The sequence below is a fragment of the Odocoileus virginianus genome, chromosome 13, assembly GCF_023699985.2.
Source record: "Odocoileus virginianus isolate 20LAN1187 ecotype Illinois chromosome 13, Ovbor_1.2, whole genome shotgun sequence".
Taxonomy (NCBI): Eukaryota; Metazoa; Chordata; class Mammalia; order Artiodactyla; family Cervidae; genus Odocoileus; species Odocoileus virginianus.
The window spans coordinates 35606383-35630269 of NC_069686.1; the positions used below are offsets into that span (position 1 = coordinate 35606383).

At 41.2% G+C, this 23887-nt stretch overlaps 1 protein-coding gene across 13 annotated transcripts in view; it reads left to right on the forward strand.

The window, feature by feature from the left end:
* The window catches only part of NEB (nebulin), a 205399-nt gene that overhangs the window by 129142 nt on the left and 52370 nt on the right, over nucleotides 1-23887 (forward strand). For all 13 annotated transcript variants that reach the window (XM_070476218.1, XM_070476209.1, XM_070476208.1 and 10 more), the window contains 27 exons: nucleotides 74-385; nucleotides 1064-1168; nucleotides 1700-1798; nucleotides 2031-2132; nucleotides 2264-2371; nucleotides 2855-3166; nucleotides 4514-4618; nucleotides 4728-4832; nucleotides 5195-5302; nucleotides 6553-6660; nucleotides 6762-6875; nucleotides 7324-7521; nucleotides 8080-8184; nucleotides 8873-8977; nucleotides 9071-9175; nucleotides 11832-11939; nucleotides 14022-14135; nucleotides 14450-14647; nucleotides 14980-15084; nucleotides 15702-15806; nucleotides 16760-16867; nucleotides 18471-18578; nucleotides 19870-19977; nucleotides 20524-20628; nucleotides 20729-20833; nucleotides 21464-21562; nucleotides 21873-21983. In XM_070476218.1, coding sequence (XP_070332319.1) covers nucleotides 74-385; nucleotides 1064-1168; nucleotides 1700-1798; nucleotides 2031-2132; nucleotides 2264-2371; nucleotides 2855-3166; nucleotides 4514-4618; nucleotides 4728-4832; nucleotides 5195-5302; nucleotides 6553-6660; nucleotides 6762-6875; nucleotides 7324-7521; nucleotides 8080-8184; nucleotides 8873-8977; nucleotides 9071-9175; nucleotides 11832-11939; nucleotides 14022-14135; nucleotides 14450-14647; nucleotides 14980-15084; nucleotides 15702-15806; nucleotides 16760-16867; nucleotides 18471-18578; nucleotides 19870-19977; nucleotides 20524-20628; nucleotides 20729-20833; nucleotides 21464-21562; nucleotides 21873-21983 — 3465 coding nt within the window. The remainder of the gene's footprint in view (nucleotides 1-73; nucleotides 386-1063; nucleotides 1169-1699; nucleotides 1799-2030; nucleotides 2133-2263; nucleotides 2372-2854; nucleotides 3167-4513; nucleotides 4619-4727; nucleotides 4833-5194; nucleotides 5303-6552; nucleotides 6661-6761; nucleotides 6876-7323; nucleotides 7522-8079; nucleotides 8185-8872; nucleotides 8978-9070; nucleotides 9176-11831; nucleotides 11940-14021; nucleotides 14136-14449; nucleotides 14648-14979; nucleotides 15085-15701; nucleotides 15807-16759; nucleotides 16868-18470; nucleotides 18579-19869; nucleotides 19978-20523; nucleotides 20629-20728; nucleotides 20834-21463; nucleotides 21563-21872; nucleotides 21984-23887) is intronic.

Genomic DNA, 23887 nt, shown 5'->3' on the forward strand with positions numbered 1-23887 from the left:
TTTTTCATGCAAAGGCCCCAGGTGCACAGAGAGTTCACGCTGTGATCCATCTGCTTTGTTTTTCTGTCTCTAGTATAAATACAAGCTTGATCATGAGAAGCAGAAGGGACACTACGTGGGCACCCGCACAGCCAGGGACGACAACAAGATCCGCTGGGCGCTCATAGCTGGCAAGATTCAGAATGAAAGAGAGTACCGGTTGCATTGGGCCAAATGGAAGTCTAAGTTCCAGAGCCCCCCAGACATGCTCTCCATCGAGCACTCTAAAAACTCCCAGACTCTGGTCAGCGACGTTGATTACCGCCATTACCTGCACCAGTGGACGTGCATGCCTGACCAGAACGACGTGATTCAGGCCAGGAAAGCTTATGATCTGCAAAGCGATGTGAGTGTGCTGCCTCTTAGCCTGAACTCTTTCATCATTTTCCCAGGACTCCCAGAAAGTTTATGTCATTAAATCTTGCATCATCACTTCATGTCTTTATACAGCCAAGAATTTGGTTTTGGTTAGAATTTATAGTATGGTATCAAAATCACCAGTACCATGAAGGATAAGGAAATAAGTGGTAGTTGAACATAGTTCTTAATTGTATCACGTTAAAGACAACTATTCTGAAAGTATTATTTCTACAGAACTTAAGCAGCAACAGAGGTTTAAATTGTAAGTAAAATATTGGCAGTCCACAGACAGGTTATAGGCATAGATATGCTAATTTAGTTGACACAGTGTTTTTAAATTTTGAAATAAGTTTTAAAAGGTTTTAAAATCAGGGGGTTTTGTGTACAAATCTAGGATTTCCCATTTTGTTGGAAAAAAATTACAGGATGCAGCTCCAGACATGAATTAGCCATTGGTAGTCATGACCTGGGGCTGAATTAAGGCTAAACCCCTTTAAATAGCAAACATGGCCCCCAGTTTATTATGCCGCCACATCATTAATTTACTTATGTTACTTGTCTGGTGCTTGAGTATGTCATTCTTAAATTGCATTTCTCCATCGGACCAGTGAATAGAGTAAATGTGACCAGACTCACTGACTTCTTCCTGGTCTTATTTTCACAGGCTATTTACAAGGCTGACTTGGAATGGCTACGTGGGATTGGGTGGATGCCAGCTGATTCTGTTTCTGTCAATCATGCCAAGCATATGGCAGACATCTTCAATGAGGTATTCCAAGATCTTATCCTGACAATTCAGCACATTTCCTAAGAGACTAAACAAAAGTACATCAGCTCACATGCAGTCATTCCCTAACAGCAATTACAATTTCAATTGCTTTCCTTTCCAAAATAATCTTGTACTGTCCCTGTCACATTGTGGGACCACACCCATAAGAATACCTGTAAGACCACTCAGTGATGCTTGCAATTGTATAAATGGAAAATTTTCTTCTGTCCTCAATGGCAATACACATGAGAGAAGTTTGAAAATTGAAAAACACACATACCTGAGGACACATAATGATATATTACATGATTTGGGGAGCTAAGCAAACCTGCTACCTTAAAATCTGTGGAAGGTATAAGATGTCAACTCATTTGTTTAAAACTAAAATGCTAAGAAGAAAGCCAAATTGCCAAAAAGATGCCATTGAAATATGACATTCTACACTTCTAGTACAGACACGCCCTTAAATGCAGCATGTCTTGTTCAGGACCAGAGACAATGATTGTCTAAAAGAGATTTTCTTTCCCATAGAAAAAATATCGCACAAAAATAGAGACTCTCAACTTTACTCCTGTGGATGACCGAGTTGATTATGTGACAGCAAAACATAGTGGTGAAATCCTGAACGATGTAAGTACATGATTATTGTTCTAAAATGGCTCTGTTAAATTTTTAAATAAAGATGATCTGTTGGGTTTGGAAGATGCCATTTCCAAAGCTCTTCCACGTCCTTATGCTCATTGTACAATCACTGTCTGAGATACAGATTGTAAATATTGAGATGACTGATGCTAACAGTTGCTTGGACAACATTATGTGTTCTTAATATCAAGGAACTTACCAACTTGCTTCTCATTTCTAGATTAAGTACCGAAAAGATTGGAATGACACAAAATCAAAGTACACTCTCACAGAAACCCCTCAGCTGCATGCTGCCCAGGAGGCAGCCCGGATACTGGACCAGGTAAGGATTTTGCCTGGACGCCTGACACTTTCTGTGAGGATGGAGGACTATAGCATACCTGTAGGAGACTTAGCCCTCTATTCTGACTCCTCGGTTTAACCCTTTGTCATGGCTCTCTCTCTGTCTTTTAGTATCTCTACAAGGAAAGCTGGGAGAAACAAAAAGCCACCGGTTACATTTTGCCTCCAGATGCTGTGCCGTTTGTTCACGCCCATCATTCTGGTGATGTTCAGAGTGAGGTAAGTTAATTTGATATGAGGGAACTTTGCAAAGACTGGCCATTGCGCTTACAGGGACCCAGTTACCCTAAGACGTAGCACCATGGAGAGCTCCTTGTTGGCTGGCAGGCCTGGCCGGCCTTGAGGATGACCAGAGTACCTGCTCCCTTCTTGTCCTTTTCCTGTGGGCTCTTGGCATTCTTCATCTTTTTTTTCCTCTCTGCTTCTTCAAAAACTATTGTTTGAGGTCTTTATTTTTTTCTTCTATTCTCTGCTTCCCTAAAATCTCTAAGCCTTCAAATAAGCTATTGCCAGATGTAGAAAATTACGTGTCTATTTTTCCATTTTTAAATTGAAATTTCTTCATCTCTATTTCAATTTTTTTTGTATTTATTCTTGCGAGAGTAACAAATATCTGGGTCCTGAGCTTGCTTGATGTTTCGAGCCTCCTCTGCCTTGTGTCCTTGTCTAAGTTGATGGAATCTCTGTTCCTCTTCCCACCAGCTGAAATACAAAGCTGAACACGTCAAGCAGAAAGGTCATTATGTGGGTGTCCCGACGATGAGAGATGATCCCAAACTGGTTTGGTTCGAGCACGCAGGCCAGATTCAGAATGACAGACTTTACAAAGAGAACTATCATAAAACGAAGGCCAAAATCCATATACCTCCTGATATGGTGTCGGTGTTGGCAGCCAAGGAGGGACAGGCCCTTGCCAGTGACATTGATTACCGCAATTACCTGCACCAATGGATATGTCACCCTGACCAGAATGATGTTATTCAGGCAAGGAAGGCCTATGACCTGCAGAGTGATGTAAGTGATTTTTGTCTCTTTAATTATGTAGAGGCATATGGTCTACTCAGAATCATAAGCACCAACTTGGAGCCTCCAGTCTTTGAAACTCAGAACCATAAATACATAATTTGCTCTCAGAAGGGAACTGAGGCTGGACATGAAGTGTAGAGAAAGGTTGGGAGCGGTAATGGGCAGCTTTTCCTACTGACTGTGCATTTCTGAATAACATTCAAAGTCAAGTTTTAAAAAATCTGTTTTTGTACCATCTCTGTCATCAACAGTTCCTCACATGTGCATGGAAAATTGTCAACTAACTTAAAATAATCATTGGCTTGGGCGGGAATTGACATTGATTTGGGATTTCAACAGTATTACATGGTAGTGTAGTCAAGACCTGGGAATGCCTCCTCCTTGCTTTGCCAAGCATCTCCTTCCTTTCATGAAGGAGTTGCTTGCAAGGAATCAAGGCAAGAGGGACACAATGTACTGATGAGCTGCAGAAGGGCCAGAAGCCCTTTATGCAGAGGTTGACAATGCTGGGAGAGAGAATGTATCTCAGGGCACCTCCCCCTGAAGCCTGAATCAAGATCTCTCCCTGCCACCAGTAGTCTGTAGGAAACAGAAACACAGTGCATCAGTGTGATGCTCAGAAGCACCAAGAAGCTAACCCTACCTGGGTCTTCTCATTATTACCAAAACAGGATGTCAGATTCTGCCTGCAGCACAGGTACTGAACTTGAACATCCCATCTCACTGGTGGCTGCAGCAGGTTAACCTTTGTGGAACTTTAATCAGATTAGCAACTCCTCTTTATGTAGTGTGTGGTGGCCTGAGAGAATCCAGGAAGTGGGGGCGAGGGTAAATATAGACTGGAGGGGTGGCCCCCAACCCTACAAGACGTGAGCATTTATTTGTGTGGCTTCCTTTATTTTGTCTGAATACCCCACAGATTTCTATATAGCCATGTATATGAAGCCCATCTAAAACTATAACTTCTTTGGCAAAACCTTGTCTTATGCTCACAGGTGAAAACAATGGTTCCCTACCCTTAACTCCCGCAGCATCTAAGTGGTCTTCCTCTTGCAGTACCTACCACTGTCTACTTCATAGATAACTTCTCTCTACACTTCAGACACTTTCTTTATATTTATCTCTCAAACCACCTTGCATAGTTCCTCATTCATATTAACAGCCATGAGAAATATTGCTCAGGTATACAGATGAAATCATGTTTGAATCAATGAGACAATAGCCACTAGAGAGAAAGCCTTAAAAATCTTCTGAAAAATTTGTTTCTAACCTGCTGCCTGATATCATGTGCCCGAGTTATTTACACCTGCATTATGTCTCCCTTTCTGCTCTCAGAATATCTACAAAGCTGACTTGGAGTGGCTCCGAGGCATTGGTTGGATCCCCCTGGATTCTGTGGACCATGTGAGGGTTACCAGGAACCAGGAAATGGTGAATCAGGTATGCAGAGCCTTTTCTTTCTGCATAAAGCCTGGCCTCCCTACCTACCATGTGGGGATAGGTACCCTGTAGGGGACCACCTATCTTAATTATCTCTGTTCCTTTCCAGATAAAATATAAGAAAGATGCTCTTGCCAACTATCCTAACTTTACAAGTGTGGTGGATCCTCCAGAGATTGTTCTCGCCAAGATTAACTCAGTCAATCAAAGTGATGTAAGTTTTCTTTGTGTATAATAAGGTATATAAACTGGGAACTTAACTGTCTGTCACTGAACAGACTTTCTTTAACTCCGGATAATGGTTTGAAAGAAAATGGAGAGTAAATTATAAGAAAATCTTTGGGGGAGAATGTCTTGAAAGTCACTAGTAGGACATATACTGTACCCCTTTAGATAATATCTAAATTATTATCCCAAACATTTCATTGTGTTAGTTATAATATAAATTATATCAAATATGAAATTTAACCCATTGATTAATCTTCAAATGTAAATATTTTTTGCTAGGTAAATCTTGTGAAACTTTAAATATATATTTAGAATAATCAAAGGTTCTCTTTTGTTTTCTCTCCTCAGGTAAAATATAAAGAAACATTTAATAAACGAATAAAGGGCAAGTATATCTTTTCTCCAGATACACCATATATCACCCACTCCAAAGACATGGAAAAACTCTACAGTACCGTAAGTTCTATTTTATGTGATGTACAACTCAGTTCTGAATTTTAAGCTTTTGTTAGTATTCATGCTCTTGGTTGACTTTATGAACAACTGAACTTATAAGGAGATGTATTATTTTGTTGTATTTATTCTTATTTCATAGCATATTATTCAGAGCAAGTAGTATTTATTCAGCTAGCATTGTTTGAGGCCCTGTGATGTGCCAGGCATTGAGGGAGACACTGAGGAGCTAAAGATCAATACGATAAGACTTTCAGGAGTGTCTGCAAGTGAGGGAGATGATGTGCAAATAAGGTGGATGAACCTAGAGCCTATTATACAGGGTGAAGTAAGTTAGAAAGAGAAAAACAGATATTGTACATTAATGCATAATTTGGAATCTAGAAAGAAGGTACTGATGAACCTATTTGCAGGGCAGCAATGGAGACACAGACATAGAGAACAGACCTGTGGACACAGTAGGGGAAGGAGAAGGTGGGACTAATTGAAAGAGAAGCATGGAAACATATACATTACATAGGCAATGTATATTTACATATAAATATATTTACATATGTCAAACAGATAGCCAGTGGGAATTTGCTGTATGACTCAGCTAGCTCAACCCAGCGCTTTGTGACAAACTGGAGCGGTTGGATGGAATGGGAGATGGGAGGGGACATAGGTATACCTGTGGCTGATTCATGTTGATGTATGGCAGAGACCAACACAATATTGTAAAGCAATTATCCTCCAATTAAAAATAAATAATTTTTTAAAAAGACAATAATGTAACAAGAGCACTATCACTTCTGGGCACATGTAGGACCAAGCAGCTACCAACAGAAAGAAGAGAGGAAAGGGTGGTCCCTTTTTAGCAATCATATATAGATGTCCAGATATCTCCAGCCAGCAAGTGGAGTACTTGCTCTCCAAATTTTAATTCAGCTTATCTAAAGGGTGTGTGTGTGTATGCTGAATGGGAAGCAATCTTTGGTGATTCTCTCCCTGTGTGCAAATTTGTTTTCACTTTTATTAGAAATGTAAATAAAGTTAAACTCTATTATAAAATGTCTCGGGGTCAGTAGGTTTAATTTGCAACCAGTCCAAAGACTCTGTCCTGTTCTTAAGTAGGCACACTGTTGGCTGTAAATGAAGAGTTAGGCCTTGCCTTTAAACATAAATACTTTACCTTGGTTTTACCATTTTCTTTCAAGTGACACCTAAAAGAGGTTGAATGCGAAGTTTTGTTGATATGCATTTCTTTGTCCTAGATACTGTATAAAAGGGCTTGGGAGGGAACCAAGGCCTACGGCTACACCCTGGACGAACGCTACATCCCCATTGTGGGAGCCAAGCATGCTGACTTTGTGAACAGCGAGGTCAGTAGGACGTTTTCCTTTCGTAAGTTTGAGAGTCTTTCTAGCCGCAAAGGACTGGTTGGAAAGTCCTAGTGATTCTCAATACCGTACCTACTTCACAGCTGAAATACAAAGAGACGTATGAGAAGCTGAAGGGTCACTACCTGGCTGGAAAAGAAATCAGTGAGTTCCCCAACGTGGTTCACTGTCTGGACTTCCAAAAAATGAGGAGCTTGGTAAGCAAAGTTGACTTTAACAAGAGGATTTGCACACCTCAGTGTACTACTCTTCTGCCTATTTATAATCTGCCCTTTGTTTCAAAATCAGCTGGGGGTGGGATAGTGAGGAGTGACTCAGTCTTGAGACTTTTCCCCGTCCCTGCCACGTAGCCTTGCACACCTCTGGTAGCTATCAGTTTTCACCCTTTCCCCCCTATTCCTCCAAACACGGTGAGGACTCTGTATTTGGAAAAAGGGGAAAACAAGGTTGGTTCCTCTTTACTCTGTGTTATAGTAAAGGGATGGGAAATTTTTGAAGAAGTAGAATATATTAAAGTATCATTTTTATAACCTTGGTCCAATCTAAAGGTATTGATCTATATTGAAAATAAGACTCTAGAAAAAATTGATCAGAATAGCTTAATGGCTTTCTTATTTTTGTCTTTAAATATGTATCATTCTTTAGTTGAACTACAGAAGACATTATGAGGACACCAAAGCAGATGTTCACATCCCCCAAGATATGATGAATCACGTGTTGGCTAAAAGGTGCCAGTACATCCTCAGTGACTTGGAATACCGACACTACTTCCACCAGTGGACATCTCTTCCAGAAGAACCCAATGTTGTCCGGGTCCGACACGCGCAGGAGATCTTGAGTGATGTATGAGGTCCTTTCTGCAGCTTGATTAAGTTACAGCCTTAATCCAGCCCTGCCCGGGCCCCTATGCTCTTGTGTCTCTGTATTCCTAGACCCTGCTGCTTTTCAATACAAAGTGGCAGGAGTAACTTTTTTTGATGCAAAGATCCCCTCAGAGCAATGAGACACCTGTGTTAATTATTTAATCTCTTCAACACTAGACTAAAACTGAGCTGTTACTCTCCTCCTAAACTTCTTTAGACTAGGGCACTGGGCTTCCCTGGTAGCTCAGCTGGTAAAGAATCCTCCTGCAATGCAGGAAACCCCTGTTTGATTCCTGGGTTGGAAGTTTCCCTGGAAAAAAGATAGGCTACCCACTCCAATAGTCTTGGGCTTAGCTTTTGCTCTCCTCCTAAACTTCTTTAGACTGGGGCATTAAAGACCTTCCAACTGTTGAAAAACCCATCCTATGGCAGCTGAGTATATACTAAGCACAGCCAAAGGCTAACAGGAGAAAATCAAATGCTCGATTGGAAGTTCAATTAGTACCAGTTACCTTTCACTGTTCCTTCTTTCTTGCAGAATGTGTACAAAGATGACTTGAATTGGCTGAAAGGCATTGGGTGTTACGTTTGGGATACACCCCAGATCCTCCATGCGAAGAAATCATATGACCTCCAGAGTCAGGTGAGCCATATTCCTAGACGAGCTAACTCACTGTGGATTGATGGACTCCATGATGCTCCCAGTGAGGTAATAGCAAGACTGTCTCTGTGCCCAGGTGGAAAAAGTGGCTCTGACAGTACACAGTCTAAGGGAACCAAAGACCCCTGCCAATAAAACCTCTTCCGGTGGCCGGCTATTGTGCTGGCCTTCCTCAGTTTGAGTCTCCCCTGTGGTTGAAGGCTGTAGATGTTTATAAGACTGTTATCTGGGAGCTATTTCGTAGTGAGCTACTCTCAAGCACGTATACCTTAATTGATCAGGTTGACTGGCAGGGAGTAGAAACCAAATGCATACCTTAACCATAAGTATTTAATTTTTGAAGTAAAAAGTAGTTACTTGGAAAACTTCACAGCAAAAATTCATCTCAGAGAGGGCAGCTATCTGATGGATGTTGAAATTGAGGGTCTGTTGTCAGGGACAGAGTATAAGCATGAAAAGACAACATGATGAAGGAGGGACCTAGCAAAGATCCAGACTCCACTTTTGGTCAAGAGAAACTTAGTTTTGCCAGCTGTACAAAGTCTGCAGGACTGTCCAACCTATCCTTTTTGTTAAGATTAAAGCAGAAACCCAGAAATGTACATCTAAGTTGGCACAAATAGCAGACCTGCATTTTACCATTTTCAGTAACTTTTCTTTTTCTTCACAGATACTGTACACAGCAGCAGGTAAAGAAAATCTAAAGAATTACAACCTGGTCACAGACACACCACTTTATGTGACTGCTCTTCAAAGTGGCATTAACGCCAGTGAGGTGAGTCTTCCATGCACAGCTCTCCCAGGACAAGCTGTTATGGTCTTACATGTTGTCAAATAATAGAAAATAACCCATCTTCTTTGTCTGTAGGTGAAATATAAAGAGAATTATCATCAGATCAAAGACAAATATACGACAGTTCTAGAAACGGTGGATTATGACAGAACCAAGAATCTGAAGGATCTGTTTAGCAGTGTGAGTTGAGTTTTCTTTTCTCTGTATTTGAGTTACCTTTTCCACCTTTAGAGACAATAAGAGATTAAAAGGAACAAGCAACCTTACCCCCAAAGGTCTTTCTAATCTTTTTCCTGGAGCCTTAAGTTCCTACTTTATCTTATAAATTCTAATAGGTACAAGTAAATAAGCCCCAATTTGAATATTGTTCTATGTCATGCAGTTGATAAAAATTCACTAACTCATTCCCTAGTGCAAACAGGTACTGTTGGAGCTATTCTTTGTTGACCCTGGACTTGTTTTTCCCTAGCTTTTCCTTTGGCCAGTGACTTATAGATCAAGAGAGGCACTCTTTTTTCCTCCTCTGAACTGCTTAATTCATCAAACATTTTTTAAACTTCATTTTAAAATAATTTTAGACTTACAGAAAAATTGCAAAAGTAGTAAAGAGAATTCCCATGTACTTTTCTCCATAGAACAATTACCAAAACAAAAGAAATAAACATTGTAATAATGTTATAGACTTTATCCAGACTTCAACAGTATTTCCACTAAAGTGCTTTTCTGTCCCAGATGCCAGTCCAGGATCCCATGCTGCATTTGGTTATCATGACTCCTTAGTCTCTTTGTATCTGAGAATTTCTTAATTCTTCCTTGTCTCTTTCTCATCTTGACCCTTTTGAAGAGTTCTGGCCAGTTATTGTGTAGAATGTTTTGAAGCTTGAGTTGATCTTAAGTTTGCTCATGATTAGGTTTAAGGTATTCCTAATTTTGGCAAGAATAGCACAGAAGTGATATGCCCTTCTCAGCCCATCATAGCCAGTGGTACATGGTATCAATACCTGGGAATGACCTTGATCACTTATTTTAAGTTGCTATCTGCTGGGATTCTCCACTGTAGACTTTCTTTTTTACCTTTGTTATTAATAATTATCTTGGACGAGATTCTTTGGGACTGTGCAATTATCCTGCTTCTCCTCACACTTTCTCTCACATATTTTAGCATCCATTGATGGATCTTACCTGCAAGAATTGTTACAGTTCCCTACCAGTTGTCTTCTCTTGCCCTTATCCCCTCTACATTTATCAATTGGAATTCTTCTGTAAGGAACAGCTGTTCCTTCTACACTGTCAGTTTCTCTGTTTATTTGTATCAGTATAGGCTCATGGATATTTATTTTATTCTATGGGATAGAATCTAATCTTACTGTTTTTTATTTTGATGCTCAAATGGTTTCAGCTTTGCTATTGGGAACTATTGTTGTCTAATACAATTCAGCACCACAGGGTTCATTCACCTTTTCCTTGTTTGTAACTTACTTTTCCAACTTGTAACTTTCTATTTCCTTTCCAATGAAAACATTGACTCTCGTTATCTATGTGTGCCACCCTTGTATGCATATAAAATACTTTCAGAATTCCTAACACACACCCCTGTGAGAAACAAACTTACTAACTAGAGTAAGGTGTTTTGTGTACAGTTATTTTTGCCTATAGCCTTAGAATATCCAGTCAAGATACCATTTTATAAACTAACTCAGTTGTTTTCTTCACCACTTCCTTCACTGTAGCTTTGTTATACATTTGTAATACAGTTAGATTTATTTGCTACAGTTTGTATTCTATTTTAGTTCCCTTCCCCATTCTGATTCTTGGTTGTTTGTTTTAATTTGCATACAGTAAATTTTACTCTTCGTGGTACATAGTACTGACAAATACATAAAATCATGTATTCACTATTATAGTCAAGATACAGAAAAATTCTATATCACCTCCAAATTAACCCTTTCTGCCCCACTCCTCTCCCCTGGCATCCACAGAGTTTTTTTCCTGTCCCTATTGTTTTACTTTTTCCAGAAGGTCACTTAAATATGATTACATGGCGTGTAGCCATTAGGTCTGTCTTCTTTCTCTTGGCAAAATGCATTTACGTGTTAGCAAATAGCTGCCTAAATCAGTACTTTATCCTTTTTATAGCAAAACAAAATTCTAAACCATAGTTTTTCCAGTCACAGCTAAAAGCACACCTGAGTTGCATCCAGTTTTTGACAATTATGTAAAGATGCTGTATATATTTGCATATAGGTTTTGTGTGTTCATGGGATTCCTTTGTGGCTCAGCTGGAAAAGAATCCGCCTCCAATGTGGGAGACCTGGGTTTGATCCCTGGGTTGGGAAGATCCCCTGGAGAAGGGAAAGGCTACCCACTCCAGTGTTCTGGCCTGGAGAATTCCATGGACTGTATAGTCCATGGGGTTGCAAAGAGTCGTACACAACTGAGCAACTTTCATTTCACTTTCTGTGTTCATAGCTTTTTATTTCTCCTGAGTAAATAAATACCTAGAAATGGAAACATTTTATCTCCTGCTATATGTCTATTTAATATTAGTGGTTTTCATCCTCTAGGAATCCTAGACCTATGGAGGAATGAATAGGTCATCAAAATCTCTGATAACTGTCAAACTGTGATAAGTGCTATGGGAGAGAACAAAATAACAGACTCTGAAATTATGAACAAGTCAGTAAAACAGTTATTTACTTAGGAGCACTTGGCTCCCACAGAGTGAGATTCGGGGTTGTTAGGGAATGTCTGAGAAGGACAGAAACCGGGAAAATTTGCCTCTGGAAGCTATCCAGTTTGCATTATTCTGTGTTCACAAGATTTTTAACCCCTACAGAACGTGTACAAGGAGGCCTGGGATAAAGTGAAAGCCACCAGCTACATCCTGCCTCCTAACACCGTGTCCCTGACACATGCCAAGAACCAGAAGTACACGGCCAGCCATGTAAGTCAATTAGCCTTCCCACCATTCCTTGCCCTTCCCTGCTCTCCTCCCCCAGAATGTTTCTGGTTGGTTCCTGTGCGCCCAGAAGGGCGCTCAGCACTTTCAAAGGGGCACACCACCAAAAAACTCCAGGCGCTCAGTCGTCACAAAATCTGTGCATATATTTTTCCTCTCAAGGGCTGTAAAGTCCAGAGACAGTCACACACACATGAAGGACACCAGTGTGACCTTTTAGGGCTCCTATGTGCAAATGGCATGGGTGGATATGGATATTTTTGCCAGAAATGAAATAGAGGACATAATACCCCATATAAAATGCATGCTTTTTTTAATAGAATTATGTGACCTTTGGTAGAAAAATAAACCAGTGAATGTGGTAACTATTTATTTCATCAGCCCCAAATATATGATTTAAGAGTAAATCATTAACTTTATAACTATGAAATATAAAAATTTAAAAATCTTTTGAAACTGTTTTAAAAACAAAATTTTCATAGGTATAGACATAATTTTCAAAAAATCCTAAATCACATGAGCTGTTTAAATATAGTATAAGGTCTTAGCACTTTTAACCCTTTATGCCTTAAGTAAAACCTTTTATTGTAAAACTCTCTATAAATTTCATTGCAGTTCTAATAAGCCTAGTTTTCTTTCAGAAACTTTGCCTCTGTTAGAGACTTTCACCTCTTAACTTTGAACATTTTATGTAATACTTTAGACCAATATTTCTCAGATCTTTTTTCCACACTGAGAAATCTATTTTGTACTGCAGATCAACACATACATATATACCTGAAGTTTTTGAGAGTTCCTTCTGACATAAGTATTTTACAGAAGAGTACTTATTGCTACACTAAAGACAGTGCATCCTGATCTTTCAATTCTATTCTTTTAATCTTCCTATAAATGCTAGAGACCCAGGAAGTTGGTTTCACTACCATCTAATGGGCCTGGAAATGCACAGTATAGAAAAAGACTTGGTTAGACAACATATATGGAATTAATTTTTACCCAGAGGGAAAAATTATATCTATATGATTTTTCCCAGAACTAACTTAATTTGGGAGATTGCAAACAGACTAGCCCGAAGGATCAAGCTTTTCATTTGAGAATTTTTTGTAGATAGTTTTCAGAAAGCTCGGCAAAGGCTTTTTCCTTTAGTCATGAAAAAAACTTACAGATGCAAGATTCTCCAGGCAAATTGTTCTTGAAATGATATCAAACATAGGGAAATTAATTTTTAAAAGAAGGATTTCAACTTTAGTTTTTTTAAATGCCTTTGAATACTAGTTTCTTTATAACTGAGGAATCGCTTAGATATAAGGAACACGTGAACTAATGTTCTGGAAAATTCTGATGGGAATTTCCTTGATTTCCATCAGTGAAGAGTTTTACTGAAATTCTGCATAAATACTCCTATCTTTCCTTTTTTTGTCTTAACCGAGATGTGGGCCTCTGAATTGTAAGAGAATTGTTATTTTATCATATGCCAGAAGAGAGGATCCTAGTCTCTGTAAAGGCCTTTCCTCCTAGTCCATAAAATAAAGAAACATTCATTAATAGGCAGTATGGCTTAAGAACTAGACATCAGTTTTCCCATAGAATTTAGTTGCACTGTATTTTTGGAAAACCTCATAGAAACTGAAATTCAAGGATTGAGTCTGTTAAGCACCAGATTTGTCAGTTATTAAAAACAAAGAAATTCCTGAGCACATTTTTCATCTTTTACTATGGTTAAGAAAAACAAAGCCAATATCACAAAAGAGATCATTTTTAAATTACATCATCTTTAAAATTAGTTGTAGTACCAGCAGAAATACTTGTATTGGTATGGGAGTTTTTAAAATGATATCTACAGGATGTTTACACATAGTCTGATCGAATCATCGGGTAATCCTATGGCACGTATCATGCTTCCCCTACCTCTGGGCGCAGACAGAGAAACAAGCTCAGAAAAGTGCTGACCAAAAGGTGGCCCGTCTCAGAGTTGGGTTCTTATTAATTAAGTCTCACGTTCATTTAACAATATAGATCCATCACTCTTCAAAACTGTTTTACTTCCTTTGCATTTTCTCTCTATAGATCAAATACCGTGAAGAATATGAGAAGTTCAAAGCTCTTTACACTTTACCCAGAAGTGTTGAAGATGATCCGAACACAGCGCGGTGCCTCCGAGTTGGCAAGTTTAACATCGACGTAAGTGATCCTAAAGGCTGGTTTCAAAAGCCAAGTAACAGAACCACCAACTCTAAGTCAGAGCATCATTCTCTTCAGCAGTGCGCATGGTACTGACTGTGCACGTGTGAAGAAGCTGAGAGTTATTTCAGCCCATTCTGCTTCCCCCGACCCCTATGAACCTGTAGAAAGTGTCAGAAACTTCCGGTTCCCACTCTGCCCCCAACCTATTGCTCTAAGTGGTGCCTGACCTCTGTGGTGTCTAAGAAAGGCGCGTGTTGCCATGACCCTGGCATAGTTCCCTGTGTAACTGCTGTGTTACATTATCTCCACAGCGCCTGTACAGATCTGTTTATGAGAAGAACAAGATGAAAATCCACATAGTGCCTGACATGGTAGAGATGGTTACCGCTAAGGATTCTCAGAAGAAAGTCAGTGAGATCGACTACCGCCTTCACCTCCACGAGTGGATTTGCCACCCTGACTTGCAAGTCAACAGTCACGTCAGGAAGGTCACAGACCAGATCAGTGACGTAAGTCTACTGCTTATGAAGGTCCTCCTCCCCAGCCCCACACCGCGGCCCCCCCGGACCCCTGAAGAGAGGCTGACTCACTTGGTTCTTCAGCTCAGCCCTCTTCCAGAATCACTCTCCTATACACCCAGGGGTCTGCCAGGAATTCAAGCTGTCCCTAGAAGCAGGGCTCTGCATGCTGAAGTCTGCAGAACACCCATGGCCTCGGGGCATGATGTCTTGCTTTTCGTTCTGCAAAGTCATCCTGGGTCTGGAGCGTGTCTGTGTCTTTGGTGTTAAAGTTCCAGTCAAGTTTTCTTGTTCCGACCCCCTCCATCTGTTGCAACCTCCAGATTGTGTACAAGGATGACCTCACCTGGCTGAAAGGCATTGGTTGCTACGTCTGGGACACTCCTGAGATTCTCCACGCCAAGCATGCTTACGATCTACGCAACGATGTGAGTTTACCTTGTTTTTTGGGTTTTGGTTCTTTCAAGTATGCTTCCTTCCCCGTGTGGTCTAGAGTCAAGGGGAGAGGACGTCAAGTACAGACACTGTCGCACCCAACTGTGTCTGAAATGGTGATGAGGATGGCCGACCTGGAGGAAGATGCTGAAGAGCAGAGTGGCCATGTCTCAGGAATGCAGACAATGCAGATGAGCTGTCCCATTGTCCTCTGGTACAGAAGGGACCCCTGGTTCTTCTCACCACGTTATGAATGATTTTGGATATATTAATGAGTGCATAATTCCTATTGTTAGAAACATCTCATTTATTAGGAGTCTGTGATGCTATGGACAGGATCTATTTGTAAAGAGAGGATTTGCTAGGTAAGGTAATACTATAATAAAGATTTTAGTAAGAAAGCTTAAATATTTCTAGGAAGGCAGTTGTCAAGCGTCCTGGAAGACTCTAGACAATCCATGTGACTATAAGCATTGATTACGCTGATTGTTATAAAACTCAGGGCTAGTGCATGCCATGAGCTAAAAGCAGCCAAGCTCTATGTGAAAACCAAATTTCAAATTTACTGAACGGTCTAACACAGGCTTATTTTCTTTCTTTCTCTTGACAGATCAAGTACAAAGCTCATGTGCTGAAAACAAGGAACAATTACAAGTTGGTTACTGACACTCCTGTCTACGTTCAGGCTGTCAAAAGTGGGAAACAGCTGAGTGATGTAAGTGCCCACTGGAGAAGTTACTTCAGGGAGAGGAGAAGAGGGCCACCACACTAGCAGGAGTGGGAAGAACAAAAGACAGGTCAGGGCCAGGCCGTTTCTCAGGGGGAGACCAGTATTGGTGCCTTAGAAGGTACTGAGGAGTCTTCTCTGATTTCCTAAAACCTGATGTGTTCTATTAGTTTCCTGGGGTGGCATTGTAAGTAATCCACATTTATGAAATCCTTACTGTTTTAGAACTTCCCAGGTTGCTTTTTGTATCCTTGTGTCATGAGCAATGCTTTATGCCTCACGGTCTCAGCTTTCTAATTCATTTAGTGCTCACTGGTAAGGGAAGATCCCCTGGAGGAGGGCATGGCCACCCACTCCAGTATTCTTGCCTGGAGAATCCCATGGACAGTCCATAGCATTGCAAAGAGTTGGATGCGACTTAGCACATGTGCATGCATGATGAGATGGAGAGAAGAGGGTCTCTGCAGTTACTGATGAGGCTTCTAGCACATGTAATCCAATAGACTTGAGAGAGGCACTTAATCCCCTGAGCCTCAGCATCCTTATGTGGGCAGCGGGAAAGTGGATGGAAATTCCTGTGTATTAGCACAGTGGTACAGAGCAGGCTGCCCCCTTTTTACTAACCCCACAGGTTAATAAGCAAATACTAAACCCCACGTGAATCAGAACGTGAAAACCTTTTATTGTGGAACTCGTGGTGGTAAAACGCCTGTTCTTCCTTTTCATATGCCTGAGCTGACTCTTCTACTGATTTCTCAGTGTGGGATCCACACACTGGCCCTATTCCATTGGACAAGGCCCAGTATTCGAGATAGAGTTCCTGAGGCAAAGGGAGCAGGCATATATAATCTTTATATTAAGAGACTTGGATTTGCATTTTTGCTTCTTTTAACCCTGAGGTCACAGTGCAGTCCACTCACTCTGCTTCTCTCTGCATCCAGGCTGTCTACCACTATGACTACGTGCACAGCATCAGAGGCAGAGTGGCTCCGACCACAAAAACCGTGGATCTGGATCGGGCCCTTCATGCATACAAGCTCCAGAGCGAGGTGAGCAGTGAGAGCTGGGCAGACTGCCCGGCAGAAACCCAGGACGAGGACCAGGCCTCTGTAGAAGTGGCCTCTCCTGGGTATCCTCAGCCTGACCTTGTAAATCATAAAGACTGCTCCAGTCACATGAGCTAAACAAAACAAAAAAGAAAAACAGTGTATCGCCTGTCTTCCCTCTTGGCTGAGAGCAAGCAGTGGGCATTTTTGGAAAAATGCATACATAGAAGAGGATCAATCAACTATCTCTGCTCTCAAAAAGCTTACAGTCCAAGACAAGAGGACAAAGACAAGGCATGTTAGTCATAAAAGACCATGTACAGTAAGAAATAAAGCTAAAGATTGCGGTTAGAATTCAGAAGAGAAAGAAACTAGATTCCACTCACATATTTAATATCCTTGTTCTTTGTTATCTGGTAGTCAGGAAGATCCCCTGGAGAAGGAAATGGCAACCCACTCCAGTATTCTTGTCTGGAGAATCCCACGAACAGGGGAGCCTGGCGGACTACAGTCCATGGAATCGCAAAAGAGTCGGGTGCGGCTTAACGACTAACACTTTCACTTTCAGTGTTACATTGGTCTCAGGTTTAATGGCTCTCTCCTGTATTGAATGTTAAAAGTAATTTGCTTTTTAATATTTCAAGTACTAGTCTTAATTCCTATACCTCCCCTGAGAGAGAGACTATTTCAAATCATAGAAACTCCTTTTCTCCTCCTGCATGGAACATGAGCCTCCTGACCCAACAGCCTAACATCAAGACATTGTATTTATGGGCTCCCAAAGATGTGTCTTATAATTACTACTATCTCAGGATTGGTGATGGCTTGAATATCAGCTACCCATAGGGTTAACCACAGAGGTGGCGCTGGCTGCCTGTTTACTTTTCCCAAATTATTGCTGGATGCTATTCTGTGAACCAGGCATATGTTTAGAAATAGAAGTATTTTCTTTAAGCCTCTTCACTCATTGCTCTTTAAAAAAAAAATACGTTGAGTAATTTAATATGTATGGATGTGAGAGTTTAGACTATAAAGAAAGCTGAGTGCCAAAGAATTGATGCTTTTGAACTGTGGTGTTGGAGAAGACTCCTGAGAGTCCCTTGGACTGCAAAGAGATCCAACCAGTCCATCCTAAAGGAGATCATCCTAAAGGAGATCAGTCCTGGGTGTTCATTTGGAAGGACTGATGTTGAAGCTGAAACTCCAATACTTTGGCCACCTGATGTGATGAGCTGACTCATTTGAAAAGACCCTGATGCTGGGAAAGATTGAGGGCAGGAGGAGAAGGGGACGACAGAGGATGAGATGGTTGGATGGCATCACTGACTCAACGGACATGGGTTTGGGTAAACTCCCGGAGTTGGTGATGGACAGGGAGGCCTGGCATGCTGCGGTTCATGGGGCCACAAAGAGTCAGACACAACTGAGCAACTGAACTGAATTTAATTCATTGCTTGACTCTTAGAATTTACTTAACTCCTTCTTGAAATCTATTCAGTGAGTGTAAGTAGATTGAAAACCTAACACAAGCTGGAAATGATTTGTTTAACTTAGATCCATCAGTTGATATAGTTGTCATTTAACTCGCTCTTCTTCATCCTGGCAGAATCTGTACCGAAAAGCTGGCCTGCATGCCCTGCCCACTGGATACAGGCTTCCAGTCGACACCCCTCACTTCAAACACACCAAGGACACCCGATACATGAGCAGCTATGTGAGTGGTCTCCTCCTTGTTGAGATGGGGCTTAAAGTAGGAAGGAGGATACTAATGTTTATTAATAGCCTGTTTTCATCCCCTTGCTCACACCCTGAAGTTTCAGCATGATACAATGATGGGAGAAAATTCCCTTGCGATTCAATGGTTAGGACTTGTCACTTTCACTGAGAGGGACACAGATTTAATCCCTGGTTGGGGAACTAGGATCTTTCATGTCATGCAGTGAGGCCAAAAAAAAGATGGAATTAAAAGAGTTTTTTAAAAAATGATGGTAGCAGGGAAGGGAGGTGGTGTATTTTCTAGGCGTGCCTGGTTAGCATGATGGGTTAGTAAACGACTTTCATGGGGTTCTATCTTCATGACTCAGTTACCTTGGCTCAGGGATCATGGCTGCCATAATGCTTCTAATTCTGTTGGCCTTAACACAGAAACATCCTGAACTATCTCAAATCACCTACTGGAAATGCTCCTTCATATGTGCACTACTGCTGTGTGGCAATAGTGTAGTCTGCCTTCTGCAATATCTTATTATAAAAAAAATACAACTTCACCATGTGTTCCTTTGACAAGACCCTGATACTTGCCTTGTGACTGACCTTCTGTGCCCACTTCCTAGAAAGCTCGGAGGGTACTTAGGTTCTTGTTACCTGCAGCTTTCCCAGGCATTAGCAACCTTTCCCACTAGTGTCAGGTTGGGATGTAATGAGCAGATCGGGAGAGGCACTGTCTATCCTGGTGACTCTGGCCTTTAGGCCATACCACAAACCAGCCATCAGCCCAAAAATGAGATCTTCCTTCCATACTGCCCTCCAGAGCCCTGGAATTGAACCTACTGACCAGCAAAGTCCCACAGCCAGTGACCCAGTAAGATGGTTTCCAAAGCAAAGTCACAGATTTAGTTATCTAACATCATTCTTTTAAACAGTTTATGAAATTGTTCATCCATCAGTCTTAAAATCAGTCTCTCATTTCTGCTTTGCATATTCTTAATTTCCTAGCCATATTGGGACTGAAAATACAGGGTTTTTGTTGTGTTTTGCCTACCAACTTACAAACAGATTTAATCTAGGCAACCATGAATTGTATTCCTTTCTGGATCTGGCTTTATTAGCCAACAAAATAATTTTCAAGACAGATTATTGTAGAAGTTTTGTCAATGATTTTTTTCCATACTTAATGCTTAGAGAGTAGTTTTCAAATGAAAGTGACAACCCTCTTCTATTTGACAAATGTGATGCTTAATCTTTGTTTATCCATCAGAGATCTCATTCTCACTTTGCTTTTGCAGTTTAAGTACAAAGAAGTTTATGAACACATGAAGGCATATGGGTACACACTTGGACCCAATGATGTCCCATTTGTCAACGTCCGAAGGGTCAACAGCATTACCAGCGAGGTACTGTGATTATTAATTCTGTGAGAAGTTTCAAAGACCATGGCTTTGTTTGCAATGCATTAAGGATTAGTTGTATTTCAGCTACAAACTTTAATTTATCAGCAAGGAATAAGGGGATCCTGTCATCATTTTGATACTGGTATCCTATGGCAATATTTTTATATATTTAGTAATACCTTTGTTGAGACCCACCCATCCATAGATTGTGATGCAAATTAATTCCTTCTTTTGACATTTGTATTAAAAAAATCTTTAATAAGGTTGCATATTAGTCTGATTCATGAGCTTGAATGGTTTTCTACATGAACTATTGGTTTGAATATCTAACCCTACTTTCCAGCCATCTGATAGAAAGTGGAAGCCTGTGCTTCAAATTTTTCACTGAAGTAAAATAAATATCATTTTCTATGTTTTTCTAATTTCAATCACTTTCTGTACCTTAATCTTGCCTTTCACGCTCTTTAAATATGTGAAATATTTGATTAATGTACAGATGCCCTCATCATCCTACACTAAACACCTGGAATGGTTTTCTCTCCAATGCAGAGACTGTATCGACAACTATACCACAAACTGAAAGACAAGATCCACACCACTCCCGACACTCCTGAAATCCGCCAAGTCAAGAAGACTCAAGAGGCTGTCAGCGAGGTGGGTATTTTCATAAAAGAGAGGGGAGGCCATGGAACCCAAGGGTGAAGGTCAACCATTGGTCTCTAATTTATGTATTTATGGGCATTTCCCCCTGTAGTTGATTTACAAATCAGACTTCTTCAAGATGCAAGGCCACATGATCTCGCTGCCGTACACACCCCAGGTGCTTCACTGCCGCTACGTGGGAGACATCACCAGCGATGTAAGCGTCTCATAAGGGTCTTTCTGGGGGACTCTTAACAAGAAGCAAGCTTGCTCTCCACATGGAAGCCAACCAGTCTTTGAGCAGCCTTTTGCATTGAGTACTTGTAAACTGAGTGTACAGCTTGGAGGTAAAATAGTGTGGAAGTAGGACCCCACATTTCTCCAAGTAGTAAGAGAACCACTTGGGAGATACAAGAATTGCTGACCACCGTTCTACATTCAACACCAAATCATTACTAGCACCTCACTCCAAGTGGCCTCTGTCCTAGTCACATTTAGTATCTTTCTCTTGCTTACCACTACTCCCAGCCCCTTTCACCACTTCCTATTGTCACTTATTTTTTCACCTTGAATGTTTCCTTCTCATAAAAGACCAGTCTATTTAATCTATGGTATTTTTCATCCATATAATAATAAAATAATAGCCATGTCCTCTTTTCAAGTCAGTGTTAGCAATTTAAATTTTAAAACCCTGTGACTTCCTTGAGTTCAAGCAAACTCAGAGGACAGGGTGGATGTGCTGAACCAAAATGAAGGTCCTTCAGTATAAAAGTATCACTACTCTGTCTTAATTGTTCTTGTTTTGAATTTGCTCACAACCAGCTATGTTTCTATGTTTGTGACACAGATTAAATACAAAGAGGACTTGCAGATCCTGAGGGGACTGGGCTGCTTCCTGTATGACACCCCAGACATGGTCCGCTCCCGGCACCTGCGGAAGCTCTGGGTGAGTGCCCCCCACCCCGCCCCAGCTTCACAGGCTGGGCAGGAAGAATCTTTGTAGCTTCTGTTAAGGGGAAATTTGCCCTCAACCCACTGAGCAAATCATGACTCACTTAAGATGAGGTATGCCTCCTGTAAAAGATAGTGAACTTAGTAAAATGACAAATTGTTTTTGGTCCTGCCTGGGAAGACACCCAGGACACAGAGAGGGTCAGCGCGGCTTGCATGTGCCCACCATTTGAACGCATGACCACGACTTGCAATTCCTGAAGTAATAATTAATCGACTTGCATTCCCACTGTTGTCTTTTTAAGTCTCACTACCTATACACCGATAAGGCAAGGAAGATGCGGGACAAATACAAGGTGGTGCTCGACACTCCAGAATACAGAAAAGTGCAGGAACTGAAGACGCATCTGAGCGAGGTACGGAGATCTGTCACCATACGGGCCTCATTCCTCTAAGTGGTCTTTTTTCAGGCAATCGTACTAGGCCCAAATCCCCTTCTGCCTTTAATTACAGAGTGTGGCCACCCTGTGTAAACAAGTTGGTTGACCTCACTTTGCCTCGGTTTACTTATTTTGCCCCTTTTTAATAAGATGAGGCTGCTGATAGTTGCCCTACCTATAGCTGAACATTTGCACGATTTTGTAGATTGAAGAGTCCTTCTCTCTCACACTACTGTCGTAGTCTCCAGACTGAACTTATTTCTGAACTTCCTGGGTCATTGATCCCTGCAGTTGGGACTCCAACCATGGCAGTGCTATCAATGGCTTTCTGCTCTGCTTTCCTCTCAAGTTCCAAAAGACTTGGTTTCATTTTCATCTGCCCCACCTTGCACCAAGGCTCCCAATTGATTGCAGTTGGCTGTGCACAGATGTGACCCTTTCACCTATGTTGGTCCATTGAAGATTGGCCCCCCATCTTATTTCCATGTGTATCCTATAGTGCTTTGGTCATAACAGATGTCCATGTTTGCCAGGGACTAAAAGGTGCTTCCTAGAGGTAAGGACATGCCACAAACATAAATGGTCAGTGGGCCATTCTCCTTCAACCCAATTTGTCTTGTGACCTTTTCATCAGACTCCATCCAGCTGTCAGGTCACTTCATTAGCTCTCCTTTCTCAGTAACTCTGATGTGTGCTGATTAGGAATGACTGATGTTCTTAAACTTAGAGGAGCCCTGGAAAATCAAGCATTGTCTTCGGTGGAGAGGAGCTGCAGCCTCCTAGACTCGGAGTGAGCCAGGGCAGAGGATGTCACTCTTGCAGCAGTTACAGATGCTGCCCTGAGCACGTCTGCTTACCTGACTGCTTCCCTCTGTTATTTCAACCAGTGCTAGCACTCAGATAGGAATGCACGTGGGGTTTTCCCCCCCCCTCTGTAAAAGTACCTCTCCACTCTTGCTAAGTATCAGAATCATCTCTGAAATATTTTAGAACTGCCCTTGAGTGGACTCCAATCCCAAGCCCCACGCTAGACTCTGATTTTCTGTCTGGATATCTGTGTGCTTTTAGCTGCTCCATAGATAGTTCTAATATTCAGCCAGCACTGGAAACCACTGCTTTAAAGTATTACATCGCCCCTCCAGCCACCAAATAATTAAGTTGTTTGGGAACTTAATGTGCTTATTGGTCTCTCTGAAATACCTTTACTTCTCTTAGCTGTCTGGGTTCAGAATTATCTAAAACTTTAATTTCTCTTGTTCCCAATTCCTAGTGTGATTTTGTGCATATTATTCAACAACATTGAGGAAGAAAAATAGGCATTTTTTTTTTAGTAGTGCAATTTCTCTCACACTTGCCGCACTGTAGAATGACCTGGCTTGAGAAAATACCAATTCGAACTACTACCTTGGATTCAGAAGGTCTGGGGTAGAGCCTGCAAATTGTGCTTAATAAGGGCTTTGGGGTTTATTTTCTAATTGAAGGATAATTGCTTTACAATACTGGTTCTGTTTCTGCCATACGTCGACATGAGTCAGCCATAGGTGTACATACTTCCCCTCCCTCCCACCTGCCTCCCCATCCCACCCCTCTAGGTTGTTACAGAGCCCTGGATTGGGTTCCCTGAGTCACGCAGCAAATTCCCATTGGCTGTCTGTTTTACTTACGGTAGCATGTATGTTTCCATGCTACTCTCCACTCATCTCACCCTCTTCCTTCCCAAGGACTTCGGGGTTTTTAAAGATGAGGAAAGCTTTGGAAACACTGGCTTGGTAAAAAGTTGATGACTCAGAGTTCAACTTATTGATTTTGGAGTTGTCTTTAAATTGTGCAACTTTTTGACACGTATTTATTTGTAGTACTGGGAAGCAGAGATGTTGTCC